This window comes from Trichosurus vulpecula, chromosome 3 (assembly GCF_011100635.1).
Source record: "Trichosurus vulpecula isolate mTriVul1 chromosome 3, mTriVul1.pri, whole genome shotgun sequence".
Taxonomy (NCBI): domain Eukaryota; kingdom Metazoa; phylum Chordata; class Mammalia; order Diprotodontia; family Phalangeridae; genus Trichosurus; species Trichosurus vulpecula.
This window is the reverse complement of record NC_050575.1, coordinates 160,269,414-160,286,415: the sequence shown is the minus strand read 5'-3', so window position 1 is coordinate 160,286,415 and position 17,002 is coordinate 160,269,414. Positions and strand designations below refer to the sequence as shown.

Here is a 17,002-nt window from a genome sequence, read left to right as displayed (position 1 = left end):
CCAGAAGCAGAAGCCAAGAGACCTATATTCTCACCTTAACTCTGCCATTAATGAACTGTTTCTTCATCTATAAAATGAAGAAGCCAGGCTAAATGATCCTATGATCCTCTCCTGTTCTAACGTTTCATAGATAATTGAGTCTCTTCTCTTGGCAAAGAACTTTCTACATATTTTCCTGTATCTTTCCTCTTCCCCATCCCATTCCCTTCTTGGGGAAATCAGTTTCTCTTCTGGTATCTACATTGAGAAAAAAGGAAACATTGGCACAAATAGTTTCCCAAGTTAAGGGAGGACTAGGAATGAGTCTCTGGATTCCCATTTAGGATCATCAATTCAGACACAGTATGTTTTATTTTTATTTTTTGTTACATTTTGAGTTCTGAGTTGTCTTCCTCCAACCTCACATTAGAGAAGACCAATATTTGATATAGATATATATATGTGAAACCATACACTATGTGCTTTTATATATCAGTTCTTTCTTTGGAGGTGGATAACATTTTCCTTCACAAGTCCTTTGTAGTTGATTTCAATAATCATGTTATCATACTCAAAATTATGATAAAAATGATCATACTCAAAATAGCTTAATCGTTCACAGTTACTCTTTGAACAATATTGCTGTTACTGTATACAGCATTCTCTTGGTTCTGCTTGTTTCACTTTGTATTATTTCATGTAAGTCCATGTTTTTCTAAAACCAACCTGCTCATCATTTCTTTTTTTTTTTGTTTTTTTTTGGAGGGGGGAAGGCAGGGCCAATTGGGGTTAAGTGACTTGCCTGAGGTCACACAGCTAGTAAGTGTGTCAAGTGCCTGAGGTTGGATTTGAACTCAAGTCCTCTTGACTCCAGGGCTGGTGCTGTACTTGCGGCACCACCTAGCTGCCCCATGCTCATCATTTCTTACAGCACAGTAGTATTCCATCACAATCATATACTACAACTTATTCAGCCATTCCCCAGTTGATGGGGATCCCCTTAATTCCAGTTCTTTGCTACCACAAAGAGAGCTGCTGTAAATGTTTTAAAATGTGTAGGTTCTTTTCCTTTTTCCCTTATCACTTGGGGAAATAGATCTAAGAGTTATATCCATGGGTCAAAGTTTATACTGTTTTATAACCCTGGGCATAGTTCCAAATTGCTCTCTAAGGTGGTTGGATCAGTTCACAATTCTACCAACATTGTATTAGTATCCCATTTTTTCCATATCCCTCCAGTATTTGTCATTTTAGACAATCTTATAGGTGTGAGATGGTACCTCAGAGTTGTTTTAATTTTTTAAATTTCCATTTCTCTAATCAATAATGATTTAGAGCATTTAAAAATATAACTATATATAGCTTCTAGTTTTTCTTCCAAAAACTTCTTATTCCCTTTGCTATTTGTCAGTTGGGGAATGACTCTTATTCTTATAATTTTGACAAAGTTCTCTATATATTTGAAATATAAGACCTTTATCTGAGAAATTGGCTATAAATCCCCCCCCCCCCGTCCCTGCCATTTTCCTCTTTCCTTCTAATCTTGGCTACATTGGTTTTACTTGTACAAAACCTTTTTAACTTAATGTAATCAAAATTATCCATTTTACATTCCTCAATACTCTCTATCTTCTGTTTATTCATAAATTTTTCTCTTATCCATGAATTTGATAGGTAATAGATTCCATGCTCTTCTAATTTACTTAAGATATCTCCCTTTATGTCTAGCTCATGTATCCATTTTGACCTTATTTTGGTAAACAGTATAAGATATTGGTCTATACCCAATTTCTACCAGATTGCTTTCCAGTTTTATTAGCAATTTTTACCAAGTAGTGAGTTCTTATCCCTGAAACTTAGACCTTTGCATTTATCAAACACGAGGTTACTATGATAATTTATTATTGTACGTTGTATAGCTACTCATTTCTTCCATTCCACCATTCTAGTTCTTAGCCAGTACCAGATAGTTTTGATAAACTTTAAATACAGTTTAAGACCTCCTTCCTTTAAATTTTTTTCTTTAATTCTTTTGATATTTTTGATATTTTTTTTCTTGCTCAATAAAATATTTTTTGATAGTTTTGTTGGGGATGGCACTGAACAAGTAGATTAGTTTAAGGAGAATTGTTATTTTTATTATATTTGCTTGTCTTATCCATGAGCAATTAATATTTATCCAGTTATTTAAATCTGGCTTTACTTATATAAAAAGTATTTTCTAATTATGTTCATATAGCTCCTGAGTTATTTTTTATTATCTGTGGTTATTTTAATGAAATATATCTTACTATCTCTTCTGGCAGGGATTTGTTTGTGATATATAGAAATGCTGTTGATTTATGTGGGTTTAACTTATGTCCTGCTAGTTTGCTCAAATTAATTGTTTCGGCTAATTTTTTGTTGAATCTCTAGTATTTTCCAACTATACCATCATATCGCCTGCAAAAAGAAATGATTTTATTACCTCATTGCTTATCCTGATTCCTTCAGTTTCTTTTTCTTCTCTTAATTCTATTGCTAGCATTTCTAGTACAATATTGAATAATATTGGTGATAATGGGCATCCTTGTTTCACTCCTGATCTTATTGGGAAGGCTTCCAGCTTTACCCCTGTTACAGATGTTTGCTGATGATTTTAGGTAGATGCTTCTTATTGTTTTAAGGGAAAATCCACCTATATATATGCTTTCAAGTGTTTTTAATAGGAATGAGTGTTTTATTTTGTCAAAAGCTTTTTTTTTGCACCTGTTGATATAATCATATTATTTTTCTTGATTTTATTATTAATACAATAAATTATGTTAGTAATTTTCCCTTCATTCCTGGTTTAAATCCCACTTAGTCACAATGTATAATCTTTATAATACATTGGTGTACAGAGCAGCTAGGTGGTGCAGTAAGTGGAGCACTGGCCCTGGAGTAAGGAGGACCTGAGTTCAAATATGGCCTCAGACACTTGACACACTTACTAGCTGTATGAGCTTGGGCAAGTCATTTAACCCCAATTGCCCTGCCTTCTCCCCTGCAAAAAAAAGAATAAAAAATATTGATGTAGACTCCTTGCTAGTATTTTATTTAGGATTTTTGCCATCAATATACCTTGGTAAAATTGGTCTGTACTTTTCTTTCTTTGTTTTTGCTTTTCCTGGTTTAGATATCAGCATCATATTTGTTTCATAAAAGGAGTTTGGTAGGATTTCTTCTTTGCCTATTATTCCAGATAATTTATTTAATAATGGAATGAGTTGATCTTTAAATGTTTGGTAAAATTCACTTGTAAATTCATCTGGTCCTGATGTTTTTTTTTCTTAGGAATCTCATTTATGGCCTATTCAATTTCTTTTTCTAAAATAGGCTTATTTAGTTATTCTATTTCCTCTTCTGTTAATCTGGGCATTTTGTAATTTTGTAAATATCCTTCCATTTCACTTAAAGTTATTGTCATATAATTGGGCAGAATAGCTCAAATAATTGCTTTAATTTTATCTTCATGGTGTATTCACCCTTTTTGTTTTTGATATGGTATAATGCTTGTTAAGTAGACATTAAATTGGAATTGTAAAAGAACCCAGCTGCATATATAGGGCAACCATCAGTTGTCTTAGTAGTTTCTAGGTAATTGTTGATCCTTGGCTGCAGAGTAAGATTTGGGTCTCATAAGACAGAATAGTAACCTGTTGTTGATCTGCCATGGACACCCCAGAGCCGATAAGGGACTCAATCAGCCACTGTAAAGATACAGAGTACTCTTCAATCCCAGACCCTTTAACCCCTTCCTTTGGAGTCCAGCTAATCCTAAGAGAAGAAGAGGAGAAAGGAATTGGAGTTTCTATTACTAAGGCTTCTGAACTGGTGAGGCACTTTGGGCATTCTGTAGTTGAGGGGGCAAATAATGACCACTGTGGGAGCTTGTGAGTAGTCGTTAATCTCAGAAACTCAATCCTACAACTGGGGTTCCCCACTTTTAGATTCCAAGAATGTGTCATAGTGGGATAGTTACTGTTTGTAGGTCACAGAGCTGAACCTATTTGGCATACTTTATCTCTCAGCAATATTCTCATCCTTTTAGCCTGATAGTATCTAGGAATGGAGTTGTTTAGAAATTGGTCAGACCGACCACTAGGACAGTGGTGGAAGTTGTAGGTGGGAGGTACAGCTTGGTTCACCTCTATGATCAATCTCTTAAAAATGGACTTTTTTAAAAATCCTGAATGAGCTAATGTAGGCCCAGAGATAGCTGTTTAAGGTTCTTTTTAGTTGTTAGGGCTAAAATTGGACGGCTGGATATGGAGAGTGGTAGTTTATAAACACCATCAATGGAATATCTGGTAATCAGGTAAGACCATAAGTGTTGCTGGGGAGTGGGGTGAGAGGGAAGAGGGTTTCACACATTCATGATGGTAGAAACACCTTCTGAGGGAGGAGAGGTTCTGTTTCCTTCAATACATTCTAAATAAATTCAAGTGACCTTTCAATGTGAAACTTCTTTCTTTGGTTAGAGACCACTTCCTTTTCCTATAGATGGGGGTAACCCAGCAGAGGTAGGATTTGGGGAGCCGCTTGCTTCAGAGACCAGTTTGTTAATCTGTAGTGTGGGGCTGGAGGAAATAACACATTATTGTTCTGTTGTGGCCAGCAGAGTATTTTAGAGCACGAAGTGTGTGTGAGTGTGCACTCGGGCACACATTGGATTTGATGGTTTTGTGTGGACAAAGAGCCCTGCCCCACTTTAGTGATTTCATTTAGTGCAAGCACTAGAAAAGTGCCTCTTAGAGGGGATGGGGAGCAGTTGAAAGCTGAGGAAATGACTTGATGGTACTAAACATTTATGCAGCACTTTATATTTCTGGTATTGTTGTTCAGTCGTTGGTCAGTATGATTGCCTCCCCCTCCTCTACTTCTCCTGAGACTAAGGCTCTAGGAAGTTCACTTCCCTCATCTCCTGAAAATCAAGTAGGAGAATCAGGAACCAGGCCCTTGAGTTCTAATATCCTCCTCTCTCTAGCTCCGTTTCACTCTCAAGAGCTGCCATTCTACCCTGCAGAGACTGTTAGGGGATAGATTTCCCAGAACAGAGTTGTCGAGGTGGTGGGCAGGCAAAACATTACTTCATAGAATCGTCCCTAGATTTCATATGCCTCAAAACTAGATTTTTCCTTCATCTCTTTGTTCAGTTCAGTTTGTTTTTTAAAAAATCTTTTATTTTGCCCTTAATAAACAGCAAATAAAATGGGCATTTGCATATACACAGTAGAATAGAAAGAAGAGGATTGTACTTGGAACCGCAGATATTTATTTCACATCCCTTGTTTTTCTTTGTGCTTTCTGGCCTTCTTTCCACTCTCTGCATATTTTTCTAAAGATGCCTCTAAGACCCTTTTTTCTTTTTTTGCTATTCTGTCCCCATTTCTTTTTACCCCCCTGGCCCCTCTCCTCCCTTAAGAAAGAAAAAGAAAGCCGATGTAACAGATATGCATAGTCAAATAGAGCATTCCCACTTTGGCTCTGTCTGATCTGGCATGTTGAGTCTATCAAGTTAGTTAGCAAACTTAATCATCTGTCCTTGGGAATTGTGGTGGATCATTGCATCGATCAGAATTCTTAAGTCTTCCAAAGTTGCTTTCCTTTAAGATGCTGTTGTTACCATATAAATTAAATAAATTAATAATATTAATTTAATTAATTAAATTAATAAATTAAATAAATGTTCTCATGCCTCTTCACTTGGCCTGAGTTCATTCTAAATTCAATTCAACAAATATTCATTAAGCCCCTATTATGTGCCCGGCACCAAGTTCAGAGCTTGGGATACAAACATAAAAGGAAATGTTCTTGCCCTCCTGGTCATTTCCCAATATATTTCCCTCCATAGAATCCTCTTTTGTAACAAAGAAAAACAGCTAAGCAAAACAACTGCCCTGGGTAGCAAATACAACATTTGTTTCCGTAGTTCCCGAGCCTCTTTCCCAAGAAGGGGAAAGTGTGTTCCAGTCTCTGTTCTCTGGGTTTCAGGACTGGTTTTTGAAACAAATCTGAGTTTGACTGTTGTGTCGTTTACATTTCATTGTCTGTATTCTTCTGGTTCTACTTATTTTGCTCTTCATCGCTTCATACAAAGTTTTTCTGTGTTTCTTTTGGCTTTCTCATGTTTGTGATTTCTTCCCGTGCATTAGGATTCTACTACATTCATATGCCACCATTTGTTCAGCCATTCCTCTGCCAGTGGGTACCACAGTGAGGCTCTCATCTTGGTTTATGTGGGGGCCTTTCTTTCTTTTATCTCCTTGAGGTATTAGCCCAGTAGTGGGATTACAAGGTCAAATTGTTCATCTCTTTTAAAAACTCTTATAGAAAGCTCCTTTCTGTACAGTGAAGATGATAAATGAGTAACCACACCCAGCCCAGTCTCCTTGCTGCTGAGATAGAGCTGTTCTTTCTCCTGGAGGGGAGGGGTGACAGGGAAAGGAAATCCAGTGACCAAAGGTTTTAGTGGAGATATCTGTCTAATTGGTTTTCTCCTAAGTACACTTAGCCCTGCTGGCTATCTGCAGGCTTTTGCTCTTTCAGATCATCTACTTTAAGGAGGAGCATGAAAAGCACCTGGGGCTCAGTTAGCTTTTCAACCATTTGTTACTTTAGTCTTCACAGAGTTGGGCAGTAGTGTTAGTCCAACGTGTATACCTTAGCTGGCAAGCGCTTTCTCCTGGGCTTGTGAGTGACTGAGCAGTACTGTAATGGGAACAGGCGGAGGACTGGCTCTAACAATTGAGACATCTCCGGTTCTCAGAGAGCCATTGTGACGTTTCCTGTCTCTGCAGCGTTCTACACCAGTTGCTGGAGCAAATCTGTCTCATAATGCACTGTGTTCCTGTCTCTAAGGCCTGACTGAGCTGATCCATGTTTCCCTGCCCCCACTTTTTCTGTTCCCCCTCCCCCAGTGCTTCTTCCTTGAATGGGCCTCTATTCTCTTAGGAGAGGGCTGGGAAATTTCCAGCTGTTTCTTTGGGGCTCCACCCATCCCAGGGGGGAGTATGTGTGTTTGAGGGGGAGAAGGGGCTCAAGCCTGGGAACTTGGCTCAAGTTCCAACCTCTGGGAATCTCTGAGGTAGTTAGTACCTATTATTTAGCCATCTCCCCCTCTCTTTCTCCTTCTCAGGTCAGGATTTCCAAAGGATAGCTGAGGATCACTTCCTTGGATCCCATCCTGGGTTGAGGGTAGCAGACAGCAAGTCATCTTCCTCAATAAGCTTTTTAAAATCTTTTTGTCTAACTGTTGTATAATACTAATATACAACTCACATTTATATAGCACTTTTAGGATTTAAAAAAATATTCCCTTTACAACCCTTTGCAAGTATTATAGTCTTTGTTTTACAGAAGAAGAAAATAAGCTCTGAGAGGTTGTGATTTGCATATGGTCACACAGTTAGTAAGTGTCTGAGGTGGTTGGACACAGATCTCCTGATTCAAAGCTAGTGCCCTTTTCATGATAACGTACTTTCTCTCCCTGTGTTAGATCCTAGTGGTAAAAGGAAGGACAAGACATAGTCCTGCCTTCAAGCTGACTACAGTCTGGTTGTGTCCAGTTGGAGGCATAAGGCAAATGCATATTAAAATAGCTGTAATACAGAGTAGTTTATGTATTAGATGAAAGGGTCTGCATAGTAAGTGCCGTGGTATTTCATAAGAGAGAACACATGGTGGGCAAGGTGATTAGGGAAGGCTTCACAGAGGAAGAGAGATTTGAGTTGGGCCTTGAGGGGTGATTATATTTTGATAGATGAAGAAGGGACACAGCATGCAAAGAAAGGGTAAATCAAAGGCAGGAAGGCTATTCCAGGGAAGGAGAGGAGAGCAGTTTGCATGGAGCTGAGAGTTCCTGTAAGGAAGTGGTGGGAGAGGAAAAGCAGCTTGGGACCAGATATGAAGGGCCTTGAATACCAGGCTAGGGAATTTGGATCCAATATATTCTGTGCTCAGTAGGGACTTATTAAAGGTTTTTGCATCATTCTTCCATGAGATTGATTAGTGTCAGAAAGCTAACTCACTAATTTACAGTTAGATATACCTCCACAGATTGTGACTAATGTTCTACATAAGACACGTTGTCCTCAGTGGGCCAGAACATTCAGGAAACCTAAATGACAGTTCAAAAAGTTGTTTAGTGAAAACTGAATCAGAATGAAAGGAATTGGATGTTCTCAAATGGTATTTTAAACCTGCTCTGATAATTTATGCACCTCCATTCTCTAGAGTTATTTTTGTCCAAAGAACAGGACATTTTTTTTTTGAGTTCAGAATACCCTCTCTCCCTTGGCCAGGCTTGCTGCCACCTTGACATGCTCCGATGTGCCAGCTCTCCTTTTCTTGGATTCCATTTTAACCCCGTACTCCTAAGTGCTAGTCCCAGGTGTGGTAGGTGTGATCCTGTTGCCTCCAAAGAGTCCCTTTGTGATCTTCAGCTTATCTTGCCTCTTATTTAATTTTTTAAGTCAGACCCTTACACTTGCATATTTTAATAGCCATTCTCTGCTCTCTACAGTTGCCTGTTGTGTTTTTTCCTTTCCTACCTTGTCATATCTTTGTCTCCTTTTGGTCTCTTCTTTTGTCAAATTGTGTCATTTTAGCTTTTGCGAACGTGTGTTATGCATGTTGATGTATAGTATTGTATTTGGTCATTTGGCACATATGGTACCGTTCCTCCAGAGATCTGGGCACCCGGAAGTTGTATACTTCATAGGCAAATAGGGAGCACACTGCCTGCTGTAGGCTTTAGGGAGTTGTTGCCTTAAGGAAAGATAGTGGCATCCTTGGGTTGAATCTAATGTCAGTGTTTTTCTTTTTCCTCTGAAGGTTTGTCAGAAGACTTGAAATTCTGTGTACTCTATTTGGCAGAGGTGAGTACTATGGATTTGGGGTAAATGCTCTCTTGGGCAGCAGGGCACGGCAGTGGTTCCTTTGTTCTTCAGGGAGGTGTGGGAGGGTGGGCTGAACCTTTGGCTTGCACGGCCTGTCGCTTCTGCTACCATAGCACATTTGTGAGACAATAAGGTTCAGCGGAAAGGTGACTGAACACGGAATCAAGAGATATGAGTTTGAATTCTGGCTGTGACCCTAGCTTTGTGGCAGTCCCAGGCGAGTCTCTTCCCTTCTTGGAGCCTTGATTTTTTCACTTGTGAAGTTGGGATCATAAAAATGCTCACACTAACTCACAGGGTTGTGTGAAGAGCACTTCGGAAACCTAAGAAGAACTGTAGAAATGTGAGCTCAAGTAAGCTGTTTAATCTCTGTGGGCCTTGATTTTTGTATTTTTTAAGAGAGGCATAACAGTAATCTTTGTCTTTGTCTCCCTGACAGAAGTGATAAAAGGATAAAATGATAATAGACGTGAAATTGTTTCAGAAGTGTAAAGCTGTTCAAATATAAGGTCAGCACAGTGCCAAGTACATAGTAGGCACTTAATAAATACTTGGGGCTTGATTTATGCTGTTCTTAATTTTCAGTAAACTGGATAGTTCTGTCAAGCATGTGGGACTGAGCAAACAGCTTCTCTTCTCTTGCCTTCAGTCTCTGCTTCTGTAAAAGAAAGGGGCTTCAACTAGATGATCTCCACGGTCCCTCGTGGGTGATGGTGATAATCACTATTATTGTATGTAGTGCCTTGCGATTTACAGAACTCCTTACACGTACTGCTTCATTTGATTCTGACAACAACCCTACGAGACAGGTGCTATTATGATCTCCCTTTTACAGATGAGGCTGAGAGAAGTTAAATGACTTGCCCAGGGTCACACAGCTAGTATCTGAGGCAAGATTGTTAACTCCTGGTCCAGTGGCAGTCTCTGTACTATACTTCTTAGTTCTAGCTGCACCTTTGAGCTTTAACATTCTAAGAAGAAATGGTCCCAAGTTAAAGGAGGAGAGATTTGGGTTATACATAAAGAAGAACTCTTTAGTGGCTAGGTAATAGCATTAGAATGGAACGATGGGGGAGGCTGTGGAATCTCTTTCCCTAGAGAGCTTCAAGCTTGCCATTCTTTCTGGGTGGTTTAGAGAATCACTTTCTTTGAAGTCAGTAGATTTGACTAGATGACCTCTCAAGGTCCCTTCCAGCTCTATGATGCTGTGATTCTAACTCCCCTGGGTAGCATCTGCTCAGAGACCCTTAATTTCTTTAATGGTCAGCAAAAATCCATTTTGCTGGGCTCAATTTGCTTTTCACAAAGAAAAACACTTTTCCTTGGGTCATTGATCTCTGGGGGCCTGTAGCCTGCCACTCTGCTAGTGATTGATGAGTACATATTGGTTTTGGGCCTTTCTCTTCACTGATATACAGAGAGCATCTTTGCTAATCTGACGCAGAGGGATTTGGGGATGGAAATTTTGTAGTGACTGAAGAATAATCTTTTTCTTTTAATGGAATAGTAATTATAATGAAAGGAAAGGGTAGAATGATGGGAAGGAAAAGAGGGAAAGAGAAGGGAAAGAAAGGAGGAGAAAGAGGATAGACTAGGGGAGTAGAGGAGGGAAAGGGGAGGGAGGGAGGCGGGGAAGGAAGAAGGGAGGGAGGGATGGGGGGAGGGAAGAGGAGAGAGAGAGAGAGAGAGAGAGAGAGAGAGAGAGAGAGAGAGAGAGAGAGAGAGAGAGAATATGAGAATATATTTTCTTTTATATGAGTGGCTCATGATTTTCCAGGGAGAGTTTCTGTAAGTGAATTACCTTGAGGGTCCAAAAACCCACAGTTTAGCCTATATAGTAGTTTCAAATGGCCACACATATCAGAATGGCTATCAAGGAGTTTCCCTTCTTCCCTTCCCTACCCTCTGGTAGAAAATAGGCTACCAGTGCCTTCCCCTCTAAAGTTACCTTGTATGTACTTTGTATGTGTTTTCTGTGTGTATATACATTTATGCAAGTTATACTATATGTTATTAATATAATATTCCATATATTATTAACACAATTGATATTGTTAATTATATTAGTACATGTTATATACATGTTGTCTTCCCTGTTAGAATATGAAGTTCTTGAGGGTAGGAATGTTTTCTTTGAATCCTCATTACTTAACATAATACCTGGTACATAATAGGCACTTAATAAATGCTTATTGGTTGACTGATTGATTATATGTAGGAGAAACTAGAGGTTTTATCTGTCAAACAGATAAAATTATATGTTTCTCATTACATGGAATAAAATGGTAGATGCTACCTATGTTGGTGTAAGGCAAAAATGTAGGTGTTACCTAGTCAAGAAATTGTGTGAAGTATCCTACGTATGCCCTTGGTATCTGTGTCTTGACCTATTGGGTGAAGTGTTGTTTAGCCATTATAGGCCCAGGAGATGGGCAAGATTCTATGCCCAGCTTTGGCATGCCATAATACATAATACATTTATTGAAGTTGGCCAGGGAAGCTGTGTTTGGATTTTGGGTTCCAACTCAGGGTAAAGTTAATGCTTTCTTTTAATGTAACACCATCTGGTGACCTGCAGGGCCATGACAGCAAGATAGTAAAAAGAAAAAAGAAAGAAACAACATACCTCTCCCCAAAACAAACAAAACAAAACAAAAAAAAAAACCAAAACAAAACTTGGCAGTGCATTAGACTGCAGGAAAGTTGAAAGACGATTTTGGTCTCTGACAGGCACCAGGTATGCGAGACTAGTCCCATGGGACAGTGTGCTATGGTCAGCATTATTGTTCTCTTTTTAAAACATATGAGGGCATTGTCTCATTTGCATAGTATTTAAAATGGGTCACTCTTAAACAATTATGGAAAGAACCAATGACATTTGCGATATGCTAGAAAGACTTAGCAAGGGCTAAGAAGCAATATTTCTGCTTTCCTTTATATTAAAATGTTGCGTCCAGTTCTGGTCACCACAAAGACATTCAGAAAATGGACAAAGTCCAGAGAAAGAAGAGAACCAAAAAAGATCAAAACAATGAAAGGCATCCTTTCTTTGAGGAAAGATTGCAGGAATGGGAGACTTCCTTGTCTGAGAGACTAGAAAGTTAAGGGGTCACTTGGCGAGTGAGTTATAGTAGATGTGTGGTTTCAGTGAGGGGACGAGGGGTGGTGTGGGAGAAAAAAAAGCACATTAAACATTGGTTTCAGAAGATCTGAGCTGGATTCCTGGTTCAACCACTTAATATCAGTGTGACCCTGGGCATTACTTCCCCTCTGTGGGTCTCAGTTTCTTTACTGGTAAAAAGAGAGCATTAGACCGGATGCTCTCAAAGGTCCCTTCTTTCTGAACTTATTTGATTGTGTAGAATGCTAAAGAGCTATTCTCTATTTTCTCAGTCTCAGTTGTTGTTTCTTTTCCATGGAAGACAGAACAAGAGAGAATTAGCCTAAATTAAAGGGCAGCTAGGTGGTGCAGTGCATAGAGCATTGGTCCTGAAGTCAGGAAGTCTCATCTTTATGAGTTCAAATCTGGCCTCAGACACTTACTAGCTGCGTGACCCTGGGCAAGTCAGTTAACCCTGTTTGCCTCAGTTTTTTTTTATCACCTATAAAATGAGCTGGAGAAGGAAATGGCAAACCACTCTCCAAAAGGGGTTGCAAAGAGTCTGAAATGACTTAATAACAGTAATAATAATATAAACTCTATTAGAGCAGAGATTCTCTTTGTGGCAGTTAGGTGGCACAGTGGACTTGGCTTGGGCTTGGAGTCAAGCAAACCTGAGTTCAAATCTGGCTTCATTCACTTACTATCTGTATGACCCTGGGCAACTCACTTATTTGATAGAAGAAAAAATGGCCTTACTCTGGGAGGGAAACCATGCTTTTAAAAAATTATTTATTTCATTAAATATTTCCCAATTGCTTAAAAGTATTTTTTTAACATTCATTTTTTTTTTTTTTGGTGAGGCAATCAAGGTTAAGTTACTTGTCCAGGGCCAAACAGTTAGTAAGCGTCAAGTGTCTGAGGACAGATTTGAACTCAGGACTGGTGCTGTATTCAACATTCATTTTTAAAAATTTTGAGTTCCAAATTTTCTCCCTCCCTCTTGTCCCTCTCTTGTCCTTTGAGGAGGGAAGCGATATTATATCACTCATACCTGTGAAGTCATGTAAAACATTTCCATATTAGCCATGTTGCAAAAGAAAACACATAAAAAAACCAAGAAAAGGAAAGAAAGTGAAAAAAATATGCTTCAGTCTGCACTCAGAGTTCATTAGTTCTCTCTCTGGAGGTGGATAATATTTTTTATCATGAGTCCTTTTGTTGGATCATTGTCTTGGTCAGAGTAGCTACGTCTTTCACAGTTGATCATCATTACAATATTGCTGTTACTGTGTGTAATGTTCTCCTGGTTATTCTGCTCACTTCACTTTGCATCATTTATATAAGTTTATATAAAACTTCTCAGGTTTTCCTGAAACCATCCTGCAAGTTGTTGATTGTTTCAAGTAGATTTTTAATTGATTCTCTAGGGTTTTCTAAGTATACCATCATATATACATCATGGTCTTATTGCTATAGCAAGCATTTCTAATGTTAAATAATAGTGGTGATAATGGACTTCCTTGCTTTACCTCTGATCTTATTGGGAAAGTTTCTAGGAAAATTTGTTTTGAAGAAGTATAAACAGTCCAAGTATAGAACACCTGGCATAAATCCTTGTGACTGACCATTTTATTTGATGGTAAATGACTGATGTGCCCTTAGCACCATCTACATCCTCCTCTTCAGGATTTGCTAATCACAGCTTGATTGTTTCTTTACCCATATTGGCAACCAAAGCTGTAGCCACCTTCTGAATTCCTAACAATATAAACTGTTGTTTTTTAGTTGGAGAGACAGCAGTGGGTCCAGCAAAATGTCTTATCAGAGTGTTCCTTTTTTGCCAAGGAAATGACTTGGGAAAGTTTTGTATTCACCAGAGTATCACGATGTTGCCTTTGGACCAGGTTATAGTTTATCTGGATTGTGAACAGGTTTTTCTTTAAATTTATTCCCAGCTTATTTGTTACTGATGATTGCTTTGAAAGGAAATGACTCCTTCTCCCATCTCAGCCCTGAGGAGTCACAGCTCTCCACATGTGCTTATCTTATTTCTTTGTATACTCTTGGACACTAGCTGTGTGTGTGTGTGTGTGTGTGTGTGTGTGTGTGTGTGTGAGAGAGAGAGAGAGAGAGAGAGAGAGGAGCTAATGACATCTGTATCTTTTTTTTATTTGATTCTCAAATACTCCATTGAGAAGAATGTTTGCAGAATTATAATGCTATGTTCAATCACTTTAAAATTAAAGAATGAATTCATGTTTTTTATAAGCCACTTATCATGAATTTACTTTTACCTATTTATGAGACTTAAATTAGGATTTCAGTTAAAAAAAAGAACAAATTTTACTTATGCAGAATAAAGCCAAGAAAAAGGAACAAAATTTCAAGTTAGAGACATAGGTTAAATTTGAGTTTCGGGCTTCAGTAGACAGGTATGACAATTCTTATGGAAGAATTTTTTTTTCTCTTAAAAAATTTCTTCTTTTTTCACTGTATACACATTTTCAAGCATTAATAGGACAAATTGATCAATATAAAATATTGCAAAGAACCATTTCTTCTTGTTTCTTGTACCAAGGTATTGGCTACTGCTTGAACTTGTGTCAAATGACATGTACAAAAATATCTTTTCTCTAGGTGTTCTGTTTTTTTTTCTTTTTAACCTGTCCAAAGAAGTCTTGGAGATTCCTCTGTACCCTGAGCAACTTTATACATTCATCAACTGTCACTTTTTCTAATTGTTGTGACCTTAGCAATGGCAATCTGTGTCATTTAGCCTCTTATTCTAAAATTAAAAGCACATTTCTTTTTTTTATTCTGTATTTTAAAATATTTTTTAGCTTTCAGCATTGATTTCAACAAGATTTTGAGTTATGTATTTTCTCCCCATTTCTACCCTCCCCCCCACTCCAAGATGGTATATATTCTGATTGCCCCGTTCCCCTGTCAGCCCTCCCTTCTGTCATCCCCCTTCCCCTCCCCCTATCCCTTTTCCTTTTACTTTCTTGTAGGGCAAGATAGATTTCTATGCCCCATTGCCAGTGTATCTTATTTCCCAGTTGCATGCAAAAACCAACTTTTTTTTGAGCATCTTATTTTAAAACTTTGAATTCCAAATTCTTTCCCTTCTTCCCTCCCCAGTAACTCTCCCTAAGAAGGCAAGCAATTCAACATAGGCCACACATGTATTATTATGCAAAACACTCCCATAAATAGTCATGTTATGAAAGACTAACTATATTTTCCTCCATCCTGTCCTGTCCCCCCTTTATTCAGTTTTCTCCCTTGACCCTGTCTCTTTTCAAAAGTGTTTGCTTTTGATTGCTTCTTCCCCCTATTTGCCCTCCCTTCTATCATCCCCCCCTTTCTTATCCCCTTGGCCCTACTTTCATGTGGGGGTAAGATACCCAATTGAGTGTTTATGTTATTCCCTCCTCAAGTCAAATCTGATGAGAGCAAGATTCACTTATTCCCCCTCACCTGCCCCCTCTTCCCTTCCAATGAACTGCTTTTTCTTGCCACTTTTATGTGAGATAATTTACCCCGTCCTATCTCTCCCTTTCTCAATATATTCCTCTCTCATCCCTTAATTTTATTTTATATTTTTGGATATCATCCCTTCATATTGGACTCACCCCATGCGCTCTGTCTATATGTATGTATATTCCCTCCAACTACCCTAATACTGAGAAAGGTCCTATGAATTACACACATCATCTTTCCATGTAGGAATGTAAGCAAAACAGTTCCACTTTAGTAAGTCCCCTATGATTTCTCTTTCTTGTTTACCTTTTCATGTTTCTCTTGATTCTTGTGTTTGAAAGTCAAATTTTGTATTCAGCTCTGGTCTTTTCACTGAGAAAGCTTGAAAGTCCTCTATTTTATTGAAAATCCATATTTTGCCTTGGAGCATTATACTCAGTTTTGCTGGATAGGTGATTATTTGTTTTAATCCTAACTCCTTTGACCTCTGGAATATCATATTCCAAGCCCTTTGATCCCTTAATGTGGAAGCTGCTAGATCTTGTATTATCCTGATTGTGTTTCCACAGTACTCAAATTGTTTCTTTCTGGCTGCTTGCAGTATTTTCTCCTTGATCTGGGAGCTCTGGAATTTGGCGACAATATTCCTAGCAATTTTCTTTTGGGGGTCTTTTTCAGGAGGTGATTGGTGGATTCTTTCAATTTGTATTTTACCCTCTGGTTCTAGAATATCAGGGCAGTTCTCCTTGATAATTTCTTGAAAGATGATGTCTAGGCTCTTTTTTTGATTATGGCTTTCAGGTAGTCCAATAATTTTTAAATTATCTCTCCTGGATCTATTTTCAAGGTCAGTGGTTTTTCCAGTGAGGTATTTCCCATTGTCTTCCATTTTTTCATTCCTTTGGTTCTGTTTTATAATATCTTGATTTCTCATAAAGTCACTAGCTTGCACTTGCTCCAATCTAATTTTTAAGGTAGTATTTTCTTCAGTGGTCTTTTGGACCTCCTTTTCTATTTAGCTAATTCAGCCTTTCAAGGCATTCTTCTCCTCATTTGCTTTTTGGAGCTCTTTTACCATTTGGGTTAGTCTATTTTTTAAGATTTTATTCAGTATTTTTTTGGGTCTCCTTTAGCAAGTCATTGACTTGTTTTTCTTGATTTTCTTGTATCACTCTCATTTCTCTTCCCAATTTTTTCCTCTACTTCCCCTACTTGATTTTCCAAATGCTTTTTGAGCTCTTCCATGGCCTGAGACCAATTCATATTTTTCTTGGAGGCTTTTGGTGTAGGCTCTTTGACTTTGTTGACTTCTTCTGGCTGTATGTTTTCATCTTCTTTGTCACCAAAGAAAGATTCCAAAGTCTGAGTCTGAATCTGAGTCCGTTTTGGCTGCCTGTTCATGTTCCCAGCCAGCTACTTGACCCTTGAGCTTTTTGTCAGGGTATGACTGCTTGTAGAATAGAGAGTACTTTGTCCCAAGCTTGAGGGGCTGTGCTGCTGTTTTCAGAGCTACTTC

General features: G+C 38.4%; 1 protein-coding gene across 5 annotated transcripts in view; it reads left to right on the top strand.

Annotated features, from left to right (window-relative positions):
• RGS3 (regulator of G protein signaling 3) overlaps positions 1 to 17,002 on the top strand; it is a 173,240-nt gene that overhangs the window by 68,721 nt on the left and 87,517 nt on the right. For all 5 annotated transcript variants that reach the window (XM_036751250.1, XM_036751251.1, XM_036751252.1 and 2 more), the window contains one exon: positions 8,836 to 8,879. In XM_036751250.1, the coding sequence (XP_036607145.1) occupies positions 8,836 to 8,879 (44 nt within the window). The remainder of the gene's footprint in view (positions 1 to 8,835; positions 8,880 to 17,002) is intronic.